Genomic DNA, 24,907 nt, shown 5'->3' with positions numbered 1-24,907 from the left:
AGTGCAGTGGCACAGTCTCGGCTCACTACCGAGTTCCTCCCGGGTTCAAGTGATTCTTGTACCTTAGCCTCTTTAGTAGCTGGGATTACAGGTGCATGCAGCCATGCCCAGCTAATTTTTTATTTTTATTCTTAGTGGAGACATGATTTCACCATGTTAGCCAGTCTGGTCTTGAACTTCTGGCCTCAAGTGATCTGCCTGCCTCTGTTTCCCAAAATGCTGGGATAACAGGCATGAGCCACCGTGCCCAGCTTCAGGGATTTAGCCCAAGCTACGCATTCAGGAAGCCCGAGGACAGCTAAATCCAAGTGCTCTTCATTCCTCTGCCTATTTTTGTAACCCGCATTTCACCCACCTCCTTTGGAGGCCATAATATGGTAGCAGAGGGGAAATTAAGGTAAATTCTTTGGACTAGGTCATAGTTTCGCTCTTCTACCCATTACAGCTAGATCACTGGGAAAAGATCTTTAAAATGGGGCCAGAAGGAAAGGGAAGTAATATTTGTTATACATCAATTTTACTACCAACTGTGTTATGTGGTTTCACAATCCTTATCTGTGTAATCACAGCAGTAAAGCATTGCTAAGAAGGTTATTCGTTGTACAGTTTATTAGTGCCTTTGTACAGAGAAGAAAACAGTCCAGAGAGATTAAATGACTTGTCTGGAGTCACACAGAGCAAACGGACAGGGCAAGAAATTAGATCCAGGTTTTTTTTATTCGTGGTCAAGTTCTCTTCTCACTGAATTCTGTCTCTAGACAGCAATACCAGGGGCTGAGGCAGGTGCTACAGGGTTCACCTATGTGATTGGCAGTCCCAGTTTCTATAACATTACTATACTACTATTGCTGTTACAGGTTAATATTTAAATAGACAAATTCTGACATCATGAACTTTACTCAGATGCTTATAACTGACTCATTTCTACCTTAGGTAACCCATCACATCTCTGAAAGTACGTTTCTCTGCCTTGGAAGTGAGCAGAGACTATTTAAATTATTTTATAAAGTATCACCCATCTAGTAGATGTAATTTTTTTTCTTTAGAAATGAAGTGCTCTTTGCGTTTGCCCATTTTCCTATTGGGTTATCTATCTCTTCACTGACTTTGGGGACATCCAAATATACATACCAGTTAAAATCCTTTGTTGATCATGCTACCAGTAACTTCACCCTGTTTGTTGCTTTCACATCTTTTGAAGAATAGAAGTCCTTAAGTTTCAAATAGTCACATTTTATCCATTTTTTCCTTTATGATTTGTGTTTTACATCTCCTACTTAGGAATCCTTTCCTACCTTAAGATCACAGAGATATTTTGTGCTTTTTAATAAAAGTCTTAGTATTTTGTCACATTTAAGTATAATCATCCAACCAGAATTGATTTGGGGATATGGTAAGAGGTAGGGATCTAATTTCTTATCTTTCACATGTAGATGGCTCATCATCCCATCACAATTTTTGGGGGGAAAATCACAGAAAAAATGGTTTGGTTTTATTATTACTTAAAAAGCTTTTTCTATTGGTACCATAAATTCACATATTTATGAGGTACATGTGATGTTTTCATGCATGCATATAATGTGTAATGATTAGAATAAATATGAAATAAATAAAAATTGGACCGGGTGCGGTGGCTCACGCCTGTAATCCCAGCACTTTGGGAGGCCAAGGTGGGTGGATTACGAGGTCAGGGGTTTGAGACCAGCCTGACCAACATGGTGAAACCCCATCTCTACTAAAAATACAAAAATTAGCTTGGCATGGTGGCGGGTGCCTGTAATCCCAGCTACTCAGGAGAATTGCTTGAACCCAGGAGGCGGAGGTTGCAGTGAGCCGAGATCATGCCACTGCACTCCAGCCTGGGCAAAAGAGCAGACTCCATCTAAAATAAATAAATAAATAAATAAATAAATAAATAAAAATTAGGATAATTAGGATATCCATCACCTCAAACGTTTCTTATTTCTTTGTGTTGGGATTATTATTACTTTTTTTTTTTAACAGTCTAAATGCTTCAGTGAGGATCATTATTGTCACATTATGAGAAAATTCTGTCATTTGTTATGTTTTTCATTCTTTCAGGTATTTGACAAAGAAGAGCTCTTAGAGTGTATTCAACAGCTTGTGAAATTGGATCAAGAATGGGTCCCATATTCAACATCTGCTAGTCTGTATATTCGTCCTACATTCATCGGAACTGAGGTGCAAACTGATTCCTTATTTTGGGGTACTTTGCTGGGCAAATTATTATTGGAGGTAGCAAACATTTTCTGTAAAGAGCCAAATAGTAAACATTTTTCGGCTTTGTGGCCATATAATTTCTAATAAGAAATAGATCCCTACCTTTTACCGTACCCCAAAATCAATTATAATTCGATTGTATACTTAAATGTGACAAAATACTGAGACGTTTATTAAGAAATACAAAATATCTCTGGTAGGTAGGAAATGAATTTTTTTTTTTTTTTTTGAGACAAGGTCTCTCTCTGTTTTTATTTTTATTTTTTTCCACTTTGTTGCTTAGCCTGGGGTGCACTGATGTGATCATGGCTGACTGCAGCCTTGACCTCCTGGGCCCAAGTGATCCTTCTGCCTCAGCTTCCCTAGTAACTAGTACTACAGGCATGTGCCACCATGCCTAGCTAATCTTTAAATTTTTTATAGAGATGATGTCTCACTCTATTGTCCTGGCTGGTCTCCAACTCCTGGCCTCTAGCAATCCTCCAACCTTGGCCTCCTAAAGTGCTGGGATTACAGGCGTGAGCCACTTCACCTGACCAGAAAGAATTCTTAAACTCTGCCATTTCAGTACTAAAGCAGCCACAGACAGCACATAAATGAATAAATGCAGTGCTGTTTGCCTTGCCCGATTAAGACTAGTCATGATTTTCTAAGTTTACAAGTGCAGTGCCTCCCATTGTGGCAGCACTTCTCTGAGGTAGAAATGGTTTTAAAATTTCGGGGAGGGAGAGCTGCTACTTTTCATTTTCCTAAAGTCTTGGAATTACTTGGCACGGAGTGAGAATGGAGAAAAATGGTGAAAATAAAGTTCACATAGAAAAATGGTGAAAATAAAATTCACAGTGGGAGTTGAGGAAGGAAATTGAAGAACTGGGATGGTAGGTTTAAATAACATGACCTTATGATTTCCTGTTGGGTCACAGTCTCTTCATTGGGTGCCCTTGTGAACAAAGGCATGGATTGGGTATGCCTGGAGGGGCCAAGGCCTTTTGAGTGGATGAGTGTGTTTATATGAAGACCCTGTCACTTGTCTCTGGTATCTGCTAGGCAGCGGTGGCTTGAGAGTGGGTGATATTGAGGGATAATTGATGGAAGGAGATTGAATGTGGCTGGCAGGTAAAGAGAGTGGGAACATATGGAGACATTCGGAGTAAGAGAGTGAGATAGGGTACTTTTGCTATAGCGTAGCCATTCTGTTCTCTACTAAGTGTTGTGGGGTTATCAGGTTTTCTACGAGGCTGTATGAATGCACAAGGTTGAGAGATATATAGGGCCATGGAATAAATACCGAAATGTTTTCTTTGGTATCCTTGATACCTTTCGAAAGCCTTTTAAGGATCTAGATAATAAATTTTGTGAATTGCAGTCTCTCTGACAAGTTTTAAAGAATAGGGACAATTTTAAAAAGTCATCTACTTTCATAAGTTTTTTGACATTTTAAGATAATTGAACCTTTTTTTTTTTTCAACTTTTAAGTTCCAGGGTACTTGTGCAGGTGTGTTATATAGGTAAACGTGTGCCATGGTGGTTTGCTGCACAGATCAACCTATCACCTTTTTTTTGTTTGTTTGTTTTGAGACGGAGTCTCGCTCTGTCGCCCAGGCTGGAGTGCAGTGGCCGGATCTCAGCTCACTGCAAGCTCCGCTTCCCGGGTTCACACCATTCTCCTGCCTCAGCCTCCCGAGTAGCTGGGACTACAGGCGCCCGCCACCTCGCCCGGCTAGTTTTTTGTATTTTTTAGTAGAGACGGGGTTTCACCGTGTTAGCCAGGATGGTCTCGATCTCCTGACCTCGTGATCCGCCCATCTCGGCCTCCCAAAGTGCTGGGATTACAGGCTTGAGCCACCGCGCCCGGCCTCCTATCACCTATTAAGCTCAGCATCCATTAGCTATTCTTTCTGATGCTGTCCCTCCTCATGCCCCTCCCGACAGGCCCCAGTGTGTGCGACTTCCTGCATGTGTCTATGTGTTCTCATTGTTCAGCTCCCACTTAGAAGTGAGAACTTGCAATGTTTGGCTTTCTTTTAATACTATTTTTAACTTTATGATAGGAAGAAGTACTTTTTAAAGTTGATTGAAACATTGTTACTGATCTTAAAGCACTACCTTCCCGTTATTCTGAGATACTTTCTCAGTCTAAGATCTGATACTCCTATTCCTGGTTTGTTGAGAGTTTTTGTCATGAATGGATGTTGGATTTTTGTCAATTGCTTTTTCTGAATCTCTTGACATGATTATGTGGTTTTATACTTTATTACATTATTAATGAATGAATTATATCAATTTATTTTTGGATGTTAAATCAACCTTACTTTCCTAAGCTAAATCCTACTTGGTCATTGTGAATAATCCATTTTTTTTATCTCTTGCTGTATTCAGTTTGCTAATGTTTTAATGAGTTTTGTGTCACTGTTCATGAAATATATTGATCTAGTTTTCTTTTTTTTCTTTCTTTTTTTTTTTTTTACATCTCCCTCCTCTTCCTTTTGATCTAGTTTTCTAATACAGCTGCACTCCAACTTACAATGGTCCTACTCAGGATTTTTTTACTGTATGATGGTGTGAAAACAATATGAGTTCAGTAGAAACTTAGAGTACACATACCATTCTGTTTTTACACTTTTAGTATGTATTCAATAAATTATGTGATATAATCAATATTTTATTATAAAATAATACAGTTTTAGATGATTCTGCCCTACCATAGGCTAATGTAACTGTTCCGAGCACATTTAAGATAGGATAAGCTAAGCTATGATGGATGTTTGGTAGGTTAGGTATATTAAATGAATTTTCACCTTAAGGATATTTTCAACTTAGGAAGAGGTTATTGACTTGTAACCCCATCACAAGTTGAGGAACATCTATGTATCTAACTCCATGATTTAGTAAATTCTTCAGACTGCCAAAATCCTATAATCTAAAGTTAGACAAGATCTTAAATCAGGTTTTGTGGTCCACCTTGTAGTCATGATCATTCTCACTATTAGGGAATTCTTAACTTTTGCATTTGAATCACTGAGGTGTTATTTAAAATACACATATGGAATCTAATCCCCAGAGACTCTGAGGAGATCTGGTGAGCGATTCTGATGTCCGCCCACATTCAAGAACCAAAAGCCCTGCCAAGTGGTTCTCTTTCACTATACACTCTATCAACTTAATGTACTTGAACATATTTTGGACCTCAAAATCAATAATTTTTAAAAATCGACTTCCTAAGTTGTGAGGTAAGAGTTGAAGGAAATAAGGAACATCGTTTGGGGAGTCAACATTATTTATATTTGGTGGTATATTTATATCAACTATCATTTTCTAATTAATGGTATAGGGAGAATAAACCATCACTTGTGATTCAGAAAGAAACATGATACAAATAACATTCAGTAATGTATATGGATTTAAATAGTTCTGCCCCCCACAGATGTTACACAATTTATGATGGTAATGATCATTCATTAGGTTTTCATGGTGGCTACATTTGATATGTGAAGTACTGGCTGGAAGACTGGTGCTAGTAGCTCCAGGTTTGCTGGGATTCTTTCATCAGAGATGACTAGCTTTTGCTTGTGTTTTTATGTTACGTGTTTTTATGATGGGTATATCCTGTCATTGTCTTCATAGAATAATTACAAGCTCAACTCTGTGTCAGTTATGTTCTTGTTTTTTTATTTTGTTTTGTTTTGTTTTATTTTTTGGTCTTGTCTTGCTTTTGGCTGACTTCTATATGTTTTTCTTTCATGTCCTTTTCATAGTTAGATTAACTGGGTCTTATGTCCAAAAGATATTTTGATTTCTTTGAATGAATAAATCTATGTTAGGCTACTGCATTAAGTTTTATAAATACCTAGTTGATCACTTGTGTCCGGTCTCTATTCCCTGGTATGGTAGTCACTGTGTGTATGGAACATTGAGGATTCTATAATGGACACAATTGTTTTGGGCCCCAGCCCAGACTCAAATCTAAATGTGTAGAGCCAGGATCAGAGACTCTGCATTCAACAAACGCTCCAGAGATTTCATAACCACTTTTAAAGGAATCACCATCCCAAACCTTGTTAAGGAATGAAATATATGTCTGCCAGTAATTTCAGTGCTTTAAATCATTGAAAGTTGAACTTTTAATGGCACCAAAGTGGAAATATTTATGTAATTGAAAACTAAACTTTGTCCTAATGGCAGTGATGAGTTCACTTCCATAGGCCCTGATACAACAGTCTAATATTATTGTTTTTCACACTAAGTAAGATTCAGTCGCTGCCATATAATTAGGGAGTGGCTCTGCTACTGGAGTTAAAATATTTCATTATTTTTGCCAAGCTCTGCCTCTTTACATATTTTATAGTTAACTGATCCTTCATTTTTATTTTATTTTATTTTATTTATTTTTGAGACAGAGAGTCACTGAGTTGCTCAGGCTGGAGTGCAATGGTACAATCTTGGCTCATTGCAACCTCTGCTTCCCGGGTTCAAGTGTTTCTCCTGCCTCAGCCTCCTAAGTAGCTAGGACTACAGATGCATGCCACCATGCCCAGCTAATTTTTGTACTTTTAGTAGAGACGGGGTTTCACCGTGTTGGCCAGTCTGGTCTCGAACTCCTGACCTCAGGTGATCTGCCCACCTCGGCCTCCCAAAGTGCTGGATTACAGGCATGAGCCACCATGCTCGGCCCCCTTCATCTTTAATAATCTTCATAGATACATACTTGTACCAATGTTTTTGTGCAGTTCCTCATGATCAATAATTAAAACAATTACTAAAATCCTTATAGATTTATGATGATAATAAACAGAAGTGTATATTACTGAAACATGTTTAATTAACTGTTCATATATAACCAGTGAGTAGGGATTGTCAATTAAAAATGCCAGGTTACCAGTGCATGGAAAGTTGAAGAAAAAAACAACCTGAAATTCAGAATACTCCAAAATCTGAAACTTTTTGAGCACTGACATGATGCTCAATGAAAATACTCATCGGAACATTTCAGATTTCATTTTTTCAGATTAGGGATGCTGAATTGGTAAGCGTAATGCAGATTAATCCGAAATCTGAAAAAAATCCTAAATCAAAAACAGTTTTGGTCAGAAGCTTTTTGGATAAGGGATAGTCCAAGCTTTTTGGACTGAAGCTTTTTGGATAAGGTATATCCTGTAATACATAAATACATAATATAGGATAATAACTGACCTGAATGTATAGCATCAGTATGGTACACAAATATTTAAATCCATGTACTTTGTTGGTTGTTATATTATATAAACTTCTTGTAAAAAGTTTAGAGAGTAAAATGATTCACATTACCAAAAGATTTCTCATATTTATAAAAAGGATTATAGTAGCATTTAAATCAGTATCTCCTAAAGTATTTATTTATGGGTTGTTAAATCTAAAAGAGAAGCTACAGACTGGAGGGCTCTAAACTACTGCTGATTACATATCAGTTGGGAATTAAGAGAAAATCTCAGATCATAATATTTAAATAAAAAACATTTACATGAATGATTTCTAAATTTTCACTTTACTAGACCAGAAACTAAAATTACATGACTGTCATGTTCAATATTGGATACCTAACAGCACTACATCCAAAGAAGCCAGCTTTTACTGATTTTAACCTCGCTCTGTTTAGTAACTCCATGCAAGTACAGTGGTATAAACACATGTGTACACACAGACCCAGACCTTTATTTCCTCGGGGATTCTGGTACGTGTAGAGGTGCCTTGATCATAGTCAATAGCAGAAATATGCACAACCACAAGCTCTGAAATTCCATTTGATCGTTGCTCTTAGCCTTCCACTTTTTAGGCATATCTCAGTCCCATTTCATCCCACTCTCTCCATTTGGGAGGTGGTAGAGTGAGACAATACTAAACTATACCGGGGTGAGAATACGTGTTTTTGAAAAAGGTAGCATCTGATGCTAGAGATAGCCCTGGAAACTGTCAGGAGTTAGCCCACCCAGCACCTGTGACCAGATCCCAGGCTATCCACCACAGATTTGCAAGCTACCTGCAGATTTGACTTTTTCAAACATACTCAAAGACAAGCCGACTTTGGCTAATGCAGAGGTTGATTAATTCCTCAAATTCAGTAAACTTTGTACTCCTATGCTTGGATTGTCCATAAGTACGTTTCTGGAGTTGAGCTCAACTAGAAAGAAGCTGTCTGCATTTAGTTAATACCAGCGCTGGATGCGCACAATACAATTTGAATAATGTAGGGCAACATTTTAATCATCTCTCATAAGCAGTTCCCCCATTTGCAACTTCCTGGGAAATCTTTCATTATGAAATGTTCGTTAGAAGTCCCATTTTAAAACCCTGCTGCCGTTTTGTGAGTGGGCAGAAGAAAAGCTGGAGATCAGGTTTGTCAGTCTCAAATGGTTCACTCCTTCATTTCTGGTTCACTCCACAGGGAACTTCAGGACATGTGCATTTCATAGACATGCCTTTCTTTTCCTTTTATCACCTTGTTTTAAATCTTAAGATTGCACATAGCATTCAGCCTGTAATCATATCAATTCCCATGAAAAAGATTTTCTTTATTAGTTGCCTCTATTTGTGCTTTTACATCTAATCATCTTTTTCCTTTACAATTAGTTTCTATGAACAGAAGAATCTGAAAGATTTAAAGACTAGTTAGCACAGCAGCAATTTATAAATCATTAATTTGGGTACTGTCCATACCTTTAATGTGTTCTTTTTCATAGTCCTATTTGAAATACGTATACATATATATATTCCATTGTTTATAAACAATATTCAGTTTTATTTGCATAACTCAATATATTTTATATTAACAGCTCCCTTTTTAGTGTCTTGAGACATCGAGTCTGTGTTTAGAGATACAGCCCGTTTGCCTTGATTTTAGCCTGTTATAGTCAGCTTATTATTATCTGGCCACTCTTACCAATGAGTACCATCTTGAGGCTGTTCTTGCTCATTTCAGCTTTTACAGGGGATGTTTTTTACTCTTTGGAGTTTTGGTACATCAGGTTATTAATTATGCTCCTCATTCGTGGTACTTCCATCATGGAGCATATAAAGTCCCTCTCTTTGTTTTATTCTCTTCTGTCTTCATTCACCAGTCTCATTACCTCTCTCTCCACTAGAAATCATTCTCATGTATCAGATTAATATTACTTTGGCTTGTATGTGTTTTTAAAAATCTCATCACTTTTTATACATGTAATTTTAATTTATGTAACTGAATTTGTCCTACAGATTTCATCGTGTTTCTTCCCTTTTCCTCCCAGCGCTGTGTGTTCCATTTCTATCCAGTCTACTATGTGTACATCAAGTCCGTCATTTCTGACTGCTGCATAGTTCATGATGTGAGGCATCTTCTACATTGTATCCCAATTCCCTAACTGGAATCCCAATTCCCTGCTGCCTCACACAATACTCCAGTGAACAGCTGGAAAATCATACAACCCAAGGAATTATTGAAAGTGATTATATCCCAGCAAAAGGCCCAGGCCCATCTTACACTTCCACCCCAGTAAGGTACTGCTACTTTTCAGGAATGGCCTGTTCTCCTTGGTGAAACTGGCATTTGGTCTGTTGTCATCACTGTCCCCTGGCATCTGAAGTGACCCCACATGTCAGGCACTGTGCTCAGTGCTTTCCATGCACTAACTCTGATAACAATCTTTTTTTTTTTTTCTTTTTTTTGAGATAGGGTCTCGCTCTGTTGCCCAGGCTAGAGTGCAGTTGCATGATCTCAGCTTACTGCAACCTCCACCTCCTGAATTCAGGCGATTCTCCCGCCTTAGCCTCCGTAGTAGCTGGGACTACTGGCGTGCACCACTGCACTGGGCTAATTTTTGTATCTTTGGTAGAGACGGGGTTTTACCATGTTGGCCAGGCTGGTCTTGAACTCCTGACCTCAGGTGACCCACTCGGCCTCCCAAAGTGCTGGGATTGCAGGCATGAACCACTGAGCCCGGCCTGATAGCAATCTTGTCAGCAGGTGCTGCTGCACTATTTTAGGGATGTGGAATTGAGGTCCAAAGAGGTGAAATAAGAGCCTGTTATGCTCTTAACCTCCATCCTGCAACATCTCTTATATGTCAGTGCCTGTGTTAAGTCTAGGGATACTGTGCTGAGCAAAAACTATCTTCTTGCTTTCACAGAGCTCGGTGTCTGGCAGGGAGTTAGACTTTCGTAATATAAACCCACTAAATGAGTGCATATTGGTGGCGGTCACTGCTGTGAAGAAGTGGAAGTGGTTAGCATGGAAACATAGCCCTGATGGGGGCGACTAAGTTCTTTCCCATCTCATTCTACTATGTTTACTTTCATCTCTACTTTTTTCTTTTCTAAGCTATCAGCTTTCTTGCTCTCAACTATATTTGATGTATTTAACCAGATTTTATATATTGTATTATGTATTTTATAACATGTATATATATCATATAACATATACATATATACATACAGCCAGTGAAATCTCAAGTTCAATTACAATGCTTCTAAGTTTAGGACATTCATTTTCATTTTGGCAGAGAAAATATCTGGTAAAAAATTCGAGTAGAACCAGAGGTATACAATAGATGGGAAGTTTCCTTTTCACTCTCACACTCTCCTTTCAATCCAGGGTTCTACAATTCACCTCCTTCCAAGCAATTCCTATTGCCACCTTTTCTTATACCCTTTCAGAAATACACACACACACACACGCGCGCGCACACAGAGACACACACACACCCCTTTACATGTATTTGTACGTTATCTCTTTTTTTACAAAATTGGCAGTGATTCTTTGTCCTGTTTTTGCCACTACTCAAAAATTTTAAAACAAATACACACCCATAAACATACAATTTAAAGAAAAGAATGAAAGTGAAAATCTATGGACCCAGCACATCATTAAGATGAGAGCATGATGGGTACAATGGAAAGCCTTTGTGTACCTTTCTCCTTTGCCTCCCTTCCCTCTCCAATAGAGTCAACCATGTTGGGGGTTATAGCAGTTCCTTCTTTATGTCCCCCCATCCCCCATCTGGTATGGCATTCTATTTTACTATAGATGGATATTTTGGCAGACATACGTAGTTGCTTCTCTTTGGTGTTCACCTAGGGGTTGAATTGTTGGGTCACAGGGTGTGTGTATGTTTCGCTTTAGTAGATACTGCTGTTGTAGGACTTTCTCCTTAGTTTAGCTAAAGTTGGGGTCCTTGTCCCACGGCCATGAAAAATTAGGCTCGCAGCTAATTTGAAAGGTGAGAATAATGGAATCTATTGGGAAAAAAGGGACACAGGGATTCTCCACAAAGCCAGGGTCCTGCTAGTGTGCTTCTTGCCTTGCAGATTGTATCCCAGGTACCGCCCAGGGAGAGGAGGGGCCAGGCTCCTCCCCACTCTGAACGGTGTGAACATCTGTGGCTCCCCAGTGTGCAGTCCTCCCGGTGTGCAGGCAGGTTGGAGTTTCTCTGGGGATCCCTTCCCACCTGGCTCTCTCACTGCCATACTCCCAAAGTGCTTATACCAGTTTACTCTCCCGTCAGTGGTGTATGTATTTGCTTCGTTTCTTTGCCAATACTGATCCTGTCTTACTAACTTTCTCATTCTGATGTGTACAGTCTTGTGTTATTTGTCGTTTAATTTCCCTGAGAACAAATTATGTTGAGTACCTTTTCATATGTTTACTAGCTACAGAAGTCCTCTTGTGAAGTGCCTTTGCATGTCTTTTGTCTTTTAAATTTTTTGCATCTTTGTATATTCTAGATATAAATCCTTTGTCTGATATACGTATCACAAATAACTTCCTAGTCTGTGGCAAATGCTATGTTGGATAAATGTACTGCAAATAGCTTCCCAGTCTGTGGCTAGCTTCTGTGTCTGTGTCTTGCTTTGTTACTTTCTTTCTGATATCTTTTGAGGAACAGAAGTACTTAAATTTAATGTAGTTAATGTTTTATAATTTTTATGCATTTTAAAGAAATTTTTTGTTACTCCAAGGTCATACAGGTTAAAGAAATTCTTACTCCAAGAACATTCTTTTAAAGTTTTGCTTTTTTTCATTTAAATGAAATCCATATGAAAGTGAACTTTGTATCAAGTAACGGATTCAATTTCTTTTTTTTTCTTCCTAGAGACCAAGTTGTCCCATCACCGTTTATTGAGTGGTCTATCCTTTCCTCTCTGATTACAGTGCCAGTTTTGATATGTCAAGTTTCCATAGATGAAGAGTATTTTGGGGCCTCTATCTGTGCCTTCCTTTTTAAAAAATATAAACAGTGGTGATACTGTGAACAATTTTGTTTGTATTGTTGTTTTTTGCACTTAAAATTTGTCTTGGAGATCTTTCCATTTTGGTACATATGGATATACCCCTATTTTTTTTTTTCAATTTTTCTAGATGTGGGGTATCCATTGGACATATGTACCATACTGAATTTAATATAGAATGTATAAATTACAAGACGTAACATTATTTTATACACTGTAGTGGAGAATCAAACTGCCACACAGTACTTTCCTGATCTTCCTGAGTGATTCATGACTTAGTTATACTAGCCTCTTGTTTCTTTGAGGTGTATGTTTTCTGAGGGAATCTGCCGTTTCTCCTGCCATCAGTTGCATTGCTTGGCTCGTGATAGGCATTTTTATTTTTGCATGTAACTTTGTAACAAATGCTAACACAGCTTTATCTTTCTTTTTCTTTTTGTTTTTTGAGATGGAGTCTTGCTTTGTTGCCCAGGCTGGAGTGCAGTGGTGCGATCTCGGTTCACTGCAACCTCTGTCTCCCGGGTTCAGGCGATTCTCCTGCCTCAGCCTCCCAAGTAGCTGGGACTACAGGCACGTGCCACCATGCTTGGCTACTTTTTGTATTTTTTGTAGAGACACAGTTTCACCATGTTGGTCAGGCTTGTCTAGAACTCCTGACCTCAGGTGATCTGCCCACCTCGGCCTCTCAAAGTGCTGGGATTACAGGCGTGAGCCGCCAGCCAGCTTTATCTTTTTAAAGGCTTCTTCCTATTGTGGGTTTCATTAGAGGGCTTGTTTGTTGCTTTGCAAGAAAACATTGACTTGCTTTTGTTTAATAGTCTTATAAATATTTGTTTCACTAATGTCAAATACATGCCATGCTCCTGCTTTTGTGCTTTTCTGGGCAGTAACTTTTCTTCTCAGTGCTAAATCATAAGTTTTTAAAGACATTTAGTATGGCACACTCAACATGCGTCACCAATGCCCATAGCATTGGAAGTATCATCAGTATCAACAGCTGTGACCATGTTTGGCAATGACCGCTTTGCCGTAACTGCTGCTTAGCCAATAACAATTGTGGAATGCTGAGTCCAGATTTCAAACATGTTAAAAGTAAAAAATATATATATTTTAGAGTCTGTAAAACATGGTAGCATAAATTATATAACCAGTCTCTTACTGATCTTGATCAACCATATACCACAAATATAAGAACTGTTACTAGTAAATTGAGTAAAGCAGGAAAATTAAATTTGGTCTCTTGTTGATCAACCATTAGATTGTTGATACAACCATTATAATGTTGATCAACCATTATATTGTTGATACAATTATATTTGGTGTATTTAACCAGATTTTATATATTATATATTTTATAACATGTATATGTATCATATAACATACACATATACATACATACACACAGCCAATATAATTTCACTCTTAGTCTCTTGTTAACCATTATATTGTTGATACAACAAATATGGCAACTGTTACTAATAAATTGAGTAAAGCAGGAAAATTAAATTTGGGAGCCTTAAAGATGTAGGCTTTCTTCAAGAAATTTATGTTATAGTTATATCCCCTGTTGCGCATGAAGACATACATTCAAAAATACGTATTGCGGCTCCCGCAATTTGCTGATAGGTTGGATGTGGGTGTGAGAGAAGAGATGCTGTTTTCCTTTTGGGGGATGGCAACTGGATAGTAATCAGTTACTAAGATGGAGAAGAATGAGAAAGAAGGCTTTTTTGTTTGTTGGAGTGATATGGGTAGAATAAAGAGTTAAAACAGCCATGTCATGTAGGTAGGTACTATAGTTAGACGTGCAAGTCGATTATTCAGGGGAGAGTTTGGAATTTAAGGGATAGATTCTTGTCTTAGCATAAAAATGCCTTTGAAGGTGAGAGACTAGATTAAGTCTTTAAGGGGAAAACTGTAGATAGAGATTAAAAGAAAGCAAGGACTAACCCCTGGGGCAGGTCAGCATTTAGAAGAAAGGGAGTTTGTAAAATGCTAAGCTGTCTGAGAAGTAGCAGCCTGCAAGGTAGAAAGAAAAACAAGAGGTTTAGTAGACTGGAAGCCAAGTGAACCTGAAAACCACAGGCACCTGTGGCAAATCCTACTCATAGGACCAGTGAGATGAGGCTTGAGAATTGACTATTGGATTTGTCAGTATGGAAGGCCTTGATGATCTTGATAAGCATGGGTTAGTAGGGTGGTGGGGTTGCAGTGTTTGGGATTTGAGAGAGAATGAGAGGATGGGTAGCTATAATGCTGAATATGTACAAATGTCAGGAGGAATTCTGCACAGTGGGACAGAGAATGGATGCCTCTCTGGAATGGGACATATGCTAAATGGAGTGTGTGTCTTAGATGGGAGCTATTATGGCATATCTTTAAGCTAATAGTAATTAGCCAGAAGGAAGGGAAAACTGTTAAAATGTTCAAAGATTTCTCACACTCCTATCATAGTTCTCCTTCTGAGGGTGACCATGTAAGCAGGCAGTGACATGTGACTAAGGAGAGCAGCATCCACCCCCCACCTTGCAGAGTCACACACATACTGCTCCATTAACACCATAGTGTCTTGGTGTGAGCTCTTCGTTACCTGACTCAATATCTTCTTCCTCATCTTCTCAGCTGGGGTTGGATTTGCCTCTGTTAGGTACATCTTCATTGCAGATGTTAGCATCCTATGTGGTCTTATTTGTCTTTCTATTCTAGGGCCAGCACAGTGGGAGGCCTAGTCAACTGAACCAAACTGGATATAACCACAAGGTCAAAGTCAGGAGCCAGTGAGGAGATCCTGGTTTTGAGGTCATTCCTGGTGCAATAATAACCATCCTGTAGCATTTTCTTGTCACCTAGAGAAGGCATCAGCAAACTTTTTTTGTAATGGTCTTATAGTAAATATTTTTGGCTTTGTAGGCCATATAGCTATTCACTTCTGCTTTTATAGTACAAAAGCAGCCATGGACAATTCATAAATGAATGAACATGTTCCAGTAAAACCAATAAAAACAGGGAGCAGGCTGAAGTTTGCTGACTCCTGATCTGGAATCATTCCAGAAAGCAAAATAAAAGCATGGCTTTTATTTTCCCTTGAGACAAGGTCCTGCTCTGTCACCCAGGCTGGAGTGCAGTGGTGTCATCATAGTTCAGTACAACCTTGACCTGCTGGTCTCAAGCAATCCTCCCACTTCAGCCTCCTGAGTGTCTAGGACTACAGAAATGTGACACCGCACCTGGCTAATTTTTAAAGTTTTTGTATCGATGGGGTCTTGCTATGTTGCCAAGGCTCATCTCAAACTCCTGGCCTCAAGTGATCCTCCTGCCCCAGGACTCCCAAAGTGCTGGAATTAAAGGCATGAGCCACTGTGCCCAGCCAAAGCATGGCCTTTCTAAGGGTGACTCATTGTAGCACCTCCTGAGTACTTTCCTATCAAGTATCCTTGATCACTTGTTTAATCATTCATTCTAAAATTCATATTTAGGATTGATTCCAAGTTTACCAACCTGTATTTCCCAGATAACTGGCATAATAATTCTTACCTTTTTCCCAAATGCTCATTTTCCACTCTTCAAATGTTGAGTGTTGACTGAAGTTCTGTGGTCATGTTTAGAGTCATTTTTATGCTCTTTGTATTGTACCTATGGAATTTATTTACCATTTCTGTTAGCAATGATTTCTTGCAAAAACAATAACACTTGTTACTTTTACGTGCTTGAAAATCAAGCCCTGGCGCTCTCTACGTATTATCTAGTGTAATCCTTATATTAACCCTGTGAGTAGTCATTATCACTTCTTTTACAGCGGAGAAAGTTAGAGAAGAGTATTAAGTGTTCTTTTAGTCTTTTCCACTTTGTCTTTAGTTTTCTCTTATCTGTTCTTTTAAATTCTAAGATCATTCTTATCTAAAAACTAAAAAGAATTGATCAGCCTTTTTATCAAGTGTTAAATTTATACCATCTTTTTCTTTGAACAGGGCTGGCAAATAAACCTGGATTTATCCCTTAGCCCTGTTATAGCAAGTCTCAGAAAATTTGGACTTCAGCTTCCCCAGTGAAACATTTTCTTTTTTTTTTTTTTGAGGCGGAGTCTCGCTCTGTCGCCCAGGCTGGAGTGCAGTGGCCCGATCTCGGCTCACTGCAAGCTCCGCCTCCCGGGTTCCCGCCATTCTCCTGCCTCAGCCTCCCGAGTAGCTGGGACTACAGGCGCCGCCACCACGCCCGGCTAATTTTTTTGTATTTTTAGTGGAGACGGGGTTTCATTGTGTTAGCCAGGATGGTCTCGATCTCCTGACCTCGTGATCCGCCCGTCTCGGCCTCCCAAAGTGCTGGGATTACAGGCTTGAGCCACCGCGCCCGGCCCAGTGAAACATTTTCAAATGCCTATGTCTGGATTGCCTGTTAGTCTATTGGCTAGCACTAAAGGAAATCAGGCGAGAGACAAAGGGACATTTTTGCGAGGGTGTCAGTCAATGCAACATGTTAGGACTAGCGTCAGATTTTTTTTTTTAATGAAAATAATTGAAGTGTGGTAGAGGGTACTTTAGGTTGTTCTGGCAATCCTAAATACTGTTAACTGAAGAATGATGGGGCTCATAAATTTGGAAAGGAGAGGCAGGGATAAAGAAAACAGGAATTTATGCTGAGCAGGGTGGCTAAGTATGTATTTTTAACTATAGGAGAAGCTATTAGTATTCATGAAGGGGTGGCACACACATACGTAGTAGGCTACCGTGTATGCAACATGCATCCCAAGTCCACTTTGGGGTGGAGCCTTAACATTTAAATGTATTACAGTTAGGGCCTATACATCAAAAGGTGAAGCAGAGGACACAAAGGCCCTCTTCTGTGTGCAGCCTCCGTAGACTGGCCAGAACCACTCCATGGTCAGAGGTCTTTTATCAGGAAAGAATTCTTGTTATTGTGTCGAAACTGCAAAAGGGAGGGGCAGTGTCAGGCAGGTGGTTGATACCGGTCTTTCAGAAGCACTGGTTTCTGTTTAACTTTTAGGGAAGAAAGTTTAATTAGAGTGTTACTGGAAAGGGATCCCAGTCTAGACTCCAAGAGAGGATTCTTGGATCTCGCACAAGAAAGAATTCAGGGTGAGTCCACAGAGTAAGATAAAATCAAGTTTATTAGAGAAGTAAAGAAAGAAAAGAATGTCTACTCGGTAAGCAGAGCAGCCCTGAAGGCTTCTGGTTGGCTATTTTTATGGTTATTTCTTGATGATATGCTAAGCAAGGGTAGATTATTCATGAGTTTTCCTGGAAAAGGGTGGGGAGTTCCCAGAACTGGGGGTTTCTCTTTCTTTTAGACCATATAGGGTAAGTTCTAGATGTTGCCATGGCATTTGTAAACTATCATGGCACTGGTGAGAGTGTCTTTTAGCATGCTAATGCATTATAAATAGCATAAGATAAGCTGTGAGGATGACCAGAGTTCACTTTCCTCACCATCTTGGTTTTGTGGGGTTTTGTCTGGCTTCTTTACTGTATCCTGTTTTTTCAGTGGGTTCTTTGTGACCTGTATCTTGCGATATCCTATCTCATCCTGTAAGAATGCCTGACCTCTTATGAATGGAGCACAACTGATCTCAGCTCATTTTGTCCAGTCCCTATTCAAGATGGGGTTGCTCTGGTTTAAATGGTCCTGACATATTTCCCCCAATACCTCCAAAGGGACCCTTAATCCTAAAGTTTGCAGATGGATGAAGATCCAACTTCTGTAGCTTCTTCTGGCTGAATCCAGGTGATGATATTTTTGCCTAACTATTCAGGGTAGAGAGGAGCTCAGTCAGAAAGCATCAGTATGGTCAAGACCATTCCTAACACTCGAGTTCTCACAAAAGGTGGTATCTGGAAGATTAATAAGTGTTCAAATTTAAGAAAACGTTGAGTAATCTTATCCTGTATTGCCACACAAAGAGTACAAGAGCAATATATTCTACAACACTAAAGCAAAGTAAGTATAATTATCCCAGGTAAACTAAATAATAAGCCTTTCCATGAACTAGGCAGTTGTTGGAACCAAACTGATTTGGGGTTGCTAGCCAATTCCAACACATGTTCAGAATTAAAATACTGATCCAGACATTTATGTTACCCTTCTGTTTCTTCTGAGCAGCAGCTGGAGATCACTGGTTGGCTTATAGGAACAAACAGGGTCAATCTAAATGGCAGAAAAAAACTCAAAACAATGAATGGGACTGGAATTGAATAACAAGTATACCATAGTTTCTGAAACATAATTTTTTTCTCTCCAGTCTCCCATTTCTGTTGAAAACAAATCATGGTAGGACTGATTTGTTTGCACAGTAAGCTTCAGTCTTATTATGCTTGGCCTAGTTAGTTATCTGTATAAAGCATAGCAATAATAATTATTTGCCATATAGGCTTTTAAAACATTGACTTTGATGTAACTTTGTTCCATAAGAAATCTCAGATTAGACTTTCTAAAGCCTTGAGCTGAGACACAGATTTATCTGTACGTGCAAATACTCATATGAGTTGTGTGATTTTTCTTCTTGAGATCCCAAGATAACTGGAGCTCCTAGGCCTGTCAGAAAGTGACATTCTTTACTTACCACAGGTCAGGAACCCTGTAAAGGAATTGAATAGACAAGGTATGAGACCAGCTTTTCCCAGAGGCTTTTATCGGCTCTGTAAGTCAACTTTGATTCCTTAAAGCAATCTGTTTATATTTGAAAGAATGCCATTCTAGTCAAAGCCCTGGTAAAACAGGCAGTGTCTCTGATTATGTCCTGTTACGAAGGAAAACAGATTTTTATTACACATATGCAAATTACTATGTTGCCATAAGTTAAGAATACTCACAAATAGTTTTCAAATTCTTAAGAAATCAGGTAGAAAGAAATGTGCTCCAAAGTTTGTTCATAGGAGTATAATTTACTCAATTTTTAAAAACTGTCCGTAGCTCATAAATGAAAAATGAAACAAAGGATCAGCAACACTTTAAGCAAAAAGTCACTAGAAGGTTATTTTGTTCTTTTATTAATTTATTCCATGCTCTTAATTCCTGTTTGCTCAATATTTATGAACATGTTAGTTTCCCAAGGGAGACTCTTGAAAGTTTTTTTCCTCTCTATTTTAATGGCACACTTTCAAAAATTTTCAGAAACCTGCATTTAAGAGTCCTCTATCTGATTATAAACCATCTTTTAAAGAGAATCAAAACAAGACAACAATTTTCTGTGGATAACATAAAGTCTTAGGGAAGCCATGGTTAAAGACACAATTGACTAGAAATTTTGGTTACTTCTGTGGCATACAACAATTTTACATAACAATTATTACTGATAACATATACTAAGTCATATCAGAATTTAGGAGTTTCCCATAATTTTGGAGGACATACCAATAACATATTTATACAAATATAGCCCAAAGAAAGCTAAACACCATTTCATATTTGACAATGCTTCCTGTATGATTTTAACATACCAAATACGCCAAATGTGTTATTCTTGGACTTTAGGAAACCCCATATCTAATGTAGTGACCAGATCAGAAAAAAGCATAACGTAGACTTTGATTTTGGAAAGTTTGTCAAATATCACAGATTTAAAACACTTGATATTATAAAATTGAATCCCAGGTCACTGTAAGTCATTTATTTAGCCAAAATGATAACACAAAGCTTTTCAAAAAGCAAAATCCTTTACTCATTGATAGAGGGAAGACAGCTTTCCAAACAGTGTCTCACTTTTTCTTTTTTTTCTTGTAGTTTAATTCAAAAGGCAAACAAAAATCTTCCATTATCTTTTAATATTACACAAAAATTTTGTTTAAGAGAGAAAGCCAAATTTCATCTTTGTATTAATAAATGTCAAATCCGATTCTTAAGAAAACATTGTAGACAAATCTATTCAATCTTAATCAGTTTTACCATGAGGTAAGATTCGCACAAACCTTTTGTAGTCCTTTACAAGTTTTGTTTGTTGTTGTTAAAGAGCAGATTAATGCTCTAAGAAAACCCTGTTGTGCTTTTATTCCAATGTTCTATTTATGGAAAACCTGAATAATACCCTTTAACTTTAGCTAATATTTTCACACAGAATTTCTTTTACAAGATTAATTTTCACAGACCTCCCACAACTTGCTTTATCCTATGTAACTTAAAACAATCCTTTAACTCTGTCAACTAGGCAATAAGACCACATTCCCATGCCTTCTTATAATCTTTTACCAACAACACATTCAATTTTCCTTACACGCCTTCCAGGTAACACTGTTTCTCTGGTAGCTTCAATTATATATGCTACAATGTTAAGTGTTAGCAAATTTTATGTTTGGTGAAAAGTCTGATAAGTAAGTGGTTTTAATTATGTACCAGGTGTGGAGCCTAGGACACCAGACAGAAGTACAGATAAGGTCTGACTCTTTCCAGCATAGCTAGCGGGCATGGCCAACTCCACATGTCCCCAGGCCCTATCTAGAATCTAATGGCTCCAAAGTAGGTAAGTTGAACAATTTTTTAAAGAAGCATTTTATGGCATTGAAGCACTTAGCAAATCTAATTTAATCTGACCTAATTTAACCAGATGTCTAAATTTTGAAGATATTTTTATTTTACCAATAATATTTAAGACTCTCTTTATTTCCCAAAGATTATTAAAGTCCCATGACTTTTCTGACAAATATTCAATTTAAGTGCTTATTTTCCAAGCCAGTTAATTAGAGCTCTTTTATATACATATCACACATACAACACATATAAATACACAGACAAACAGAAGACCTGGTAGTTGTTGATTTTTTCATTTGCCAACTTTTAAGTATCTTAGTTGGATTACTGGCTTCAGGGTGGAGCAACATGGGTACAGAGCCAGGAAAACATGCAGTTTCTAGGGCCTAATAAACAGGCACAGTTAGAAGGTAAAACAGATTCCCCATTACAGATCCCATTTTTATATTGGATTCTGGATTCCAAAAAGAGAGAATCAGCCCATCCCCTGTGGGAGTTTTGGAAGGTATAGAAGGACATTTCCATACCTTCTAGGTGGCCAAGAGCATGCTTCTGTGATCCAAACGCACACAGAGTGCGGTATTCTCCTGTAACTGCTCTTAGCCTTCCCTTAAGGTATATTTCCTACCTAGTTATTACACTCCAAGGCTAAAAGCTCTCCCATAATGCAAAGTAATTTCTGATACCCCTAAAAGTAAAAAGCATTAGGTAACACAATGCAAATCAGAGAAATGCCTTGGATTTTGAGAGGGATCTGTTCGTCTCCAGTTCCTGGGGTTGCATGAGGAAAACAGAAATTGTCTTCAAAACGGAGCCTATGATGCCTCCTCGGTTTTTTTGTAAGGAGTTCCATGCTGTTAGAAATGATCCTAGGTCCTCTCAATGTGGGCATCAAGAGTGGCAAGAAAACAAAATGAGAAAAACAATTCAGTTGACTGAGAAGGAAAAGCTTTTCTTTTTTCTAGAAAAAGATCCAAGAAGAGAAAAAAAATATGTAAAAGCCTGCTAGATAGATAGATAGGTAGATAGATAGATAGATAGATAGATAGATAGATAGATAGATAGACAGATAGATAATCTTAGATATCACTTTTAATTAAGCTGACTTTTAACCAAATCTCTTATTACCAGACTCTAGCCAGGACAAACAGTCAATATTTCTGGCTTTTGAACTGTAACAAAAATAACCTCCCAGGTGAAACCAATAAGCCTTAATTAAGTTGATGATTTAACCACAGGTATGGGAGGTATTTTCAAAGAGGTGGTAAGCAGTTTTTACAAGATCTAGAACCTCCAAACATAGCTCAGAGGAAGGAAAATTCAAGACACGTAGTCACTAGTTGTTCATGGAGGCAAAGAGAATAAATGGCAAAGGTCACATAGATATCAAAACAGAAAGGACTCATTCCCAAAGCTAGGAATTGAATCCAGGCCACCACTGTGAAATAGCAAAGCCTTAGCTACTTAGCTGCAGTACTGCACAGTCTCCATTGCTCCTCTGAGAAGGAGCCTAGAGCAGCCAGTTTTGAGCTTGCAAAGGCTTTTAACTGCTCAAGATAATTTTTAGGACTGACAGGAACCCCAAATTCACACCCTCTAGATGGCAGAGATCAGGAGAAAGTACCCCCACATGATTACAAGGTCAAGCTTTCAAGGACATAAAACAAGACGAGAGGGAAACTTCATCCAGTTTTTGTTTCAGGGACCTGCAGGAAAGTTTGTAACTGACCAGTTTGCTGGCCAGCTTGAAGAGCAGATTTGTAGGATCGCTAGGCCTGCGTTCTATCCTGTGGCTAGGGCTGCCATAATAGAATATTACAGACTAGGCAGCTTCAACCAGAGGTGTTTATTTTCTCACTCTTCCAGAGTCTAGAAGTCCAAGATGAGGGTGCCTGCAAAGCTGATTTCGGGTAAGAGCTCTCCTCCCGGCTTGTAGATAGCCACCTTCTCCCTATGTCCTCACTGGGCCTTTCCTCTGTTTGGCCAAGGGAGCTCTCTCTGGTGTCTTTTCCTCTTCTTATAAGGATAGCAGGCCTATGGATTAAGGCCTCATTCTCATGACTTCATTTAAGTTTAATTACCTCTTTAAAGGCCCGATGTCCAAATACAGTCAAATCGTGGGTTAGGATTTCAACACGGGAATTTTAGGGACACAATTCAATCCATAATAGGAGGGCATTGGAAGGAGAGTGTTCCAGGCAGAGAAGTAGTGCAGTAGAGCATATGGAAGTAGGAAAGTGAGGAGCAATGGAAGGGGTTCAGTATGGTTTGAGCGTGGGGTATGTAGAGGGTGAAGGCTGTTGTTACTAAACCAAACTGGGATTTTTCACCCAGTGCAGTAAGGTCTGTCATCCACACGGGGGTTTTACAGTGGGAGAAGGGAGGGTATTTATTTGCAGGCCAACAAGAAAACAGAATCAGGGAGCTCATGCCTAAGACCTAAACTCCCCAATGGCTTACATGTAAGGTGGGGAGGCAGAGGTTACAGCAAAGGCATCAATCAACACATGGAAGCCATATATTAGTTTGGCCTAAAAAGGTGGGATATCTTGAAGTAGGGGCTTACAGGTTACAGGTAAATCCAAAGATTTTCTGCTTTGTGCATTGATTAAGGAAGGGGATCTTTGTCTAAAGATGGGATCAGCAGGCCAGGCATGGTGGCTCATGCCTGTAATCTCCGCACTTTGAAAGGCTGAAGAAGGAGGGTAACTTGAGGCCAGGATTTCAACACCAGCCTAGGCAACATGGCAAGACTCTGTCTCTAAAAAAAAGAAAAGAGAAAAAGAAAAAAAATAAAGATGGAAAGGAATATTAGGTCTGGCCCATGGGTGGACTTCCTCCAGGCCTCTCAGAAAGAAATTTAAAACAAAGAATGGTGCCAGTCGTGGTGGTTCACACCGGTAATCCCAGCACTCTGGGACGCCGAGGTGGGCGGATCACTTGAGGTCAGGAATTTGAGACCAGCCTGGCCAACATGGTGAAACCCCATCTCTACTAAAAATACAAAAACTAACCGGGTGTGGTGGCGCGCCTGTAATCCCAGCTCCTCAAGAGGGTGAGGCAGGAGAATCACTTGAACCTGGGAGGCGGAGGTTGCAGTGAGCCAAGATTGCGCCATTGCACTCCAGCCTGGGCAACAGAGCGAGGCTCGAGACTCCATTTAAAAAAAACGAAACAAAAAACAAAGAATGGTGATAATTCAGTTCTCAGTTCCTTTTCTTTTTCTTTTTCTTTCTTTTTTTTTTTTTCTTTTCTTTTTTTTTTAAACTGCTCCTGTGGAGCAGGGCTACCTTATAGCCAGTGTGCCCAGAGTTGCCTCAGTTCCCTCATATCTGTGGTCTGGAGGATCCATTTGATGGAGATCCAGGTTCCGAAAAACAACTCTGGTACATCTGTTAAGATGTTACCTTTAGTTTCTGTAGGAAACCAAACATCTTCTGACTCTGACTTCCTTGGTGATTGTTTTAAGCTACTGTTACCCTTTTTTTCTTATCAAGTTGCTCATTTACTTCTCAAGGCTAGCCAGATGACTGGACTTTCTTTTGAAGGAACTCAAGATGTTCCTTTGTTTTATGCTCAGGGGCAGGGGGCACTCAGCAGGCCCCTAAGAGGTATCCCTGCTGTGTCTCACCATGGGTGAAGGCTCAGGGGGAAGAAAGCTAGACACCAGTTTGAACTCTCTTAAAATAAGGAGATCTTGGGTACTTTAGTAATATTTTTTTTCAAGCTTTAGTAAAGTATGAAATAACTCTGGATTAAGAGGAGAAGAACTAGAATTTAATAACCGTGAAACCTGGGCAAATTGTTTGTTTGAAGCCTCAGTTTCCTCAACTTAAAAATAGGAATTATAACTTTTTGAATTGTTCTGTTATATGAGGTATCGACAGTAAAATACGTTGGAGCCAAAAAAGCAAAGCATACTATTGAGGGTTATTATTATTTTTTAATCTTTCAG

The 24,907-nt window shown here is 38.9% G+C and overlaps 1 protein-coding gene across 3 annotated transcripts in view; it reads left to right on the top strand.

Moving 5' to 3' along the window:
- The window catches only part of BCAT1 (branched chain amino acid transaminase 1), a 136,908-nt gene that overhangs the window by 68,247 nt on the left and 43,754 nt on the right, over positions 1–24,907 (top strand). For all 3 annotated transcript variants that reach the window (XM_015151294.3, XM_001101021.5, XM_015151295.3), the window contains exon 5: positions 2,083–2,202. In XM_015151294.3, coding sequence (XP_015006780.2) covers positions 2,083–2,202 — 120 coding nt within the window. The remainder of the gene's footprint in view (positions 1–2,082; positions 2,203–24,907) is intronic.

Source organism: Macaca mulatta, chromosome 11 (genome assembly GCF_049350105.2).
Source record: "Macaca mulatta isolate MMU2019108-1 chromosome 11, T2T-MMU8v2.0, whole genome shotgun sequence".
Lineage (NCBI taxonomy): Eukaryota > Metazoa > Chordata > Mammalia > Primates > Cercopithecidae > Macaca > Macaca mulatta.
Note: the sequence above shows the minus strand (reverse complement) of the source record. Positions and strands in the feature narration are given on the sequence as shown.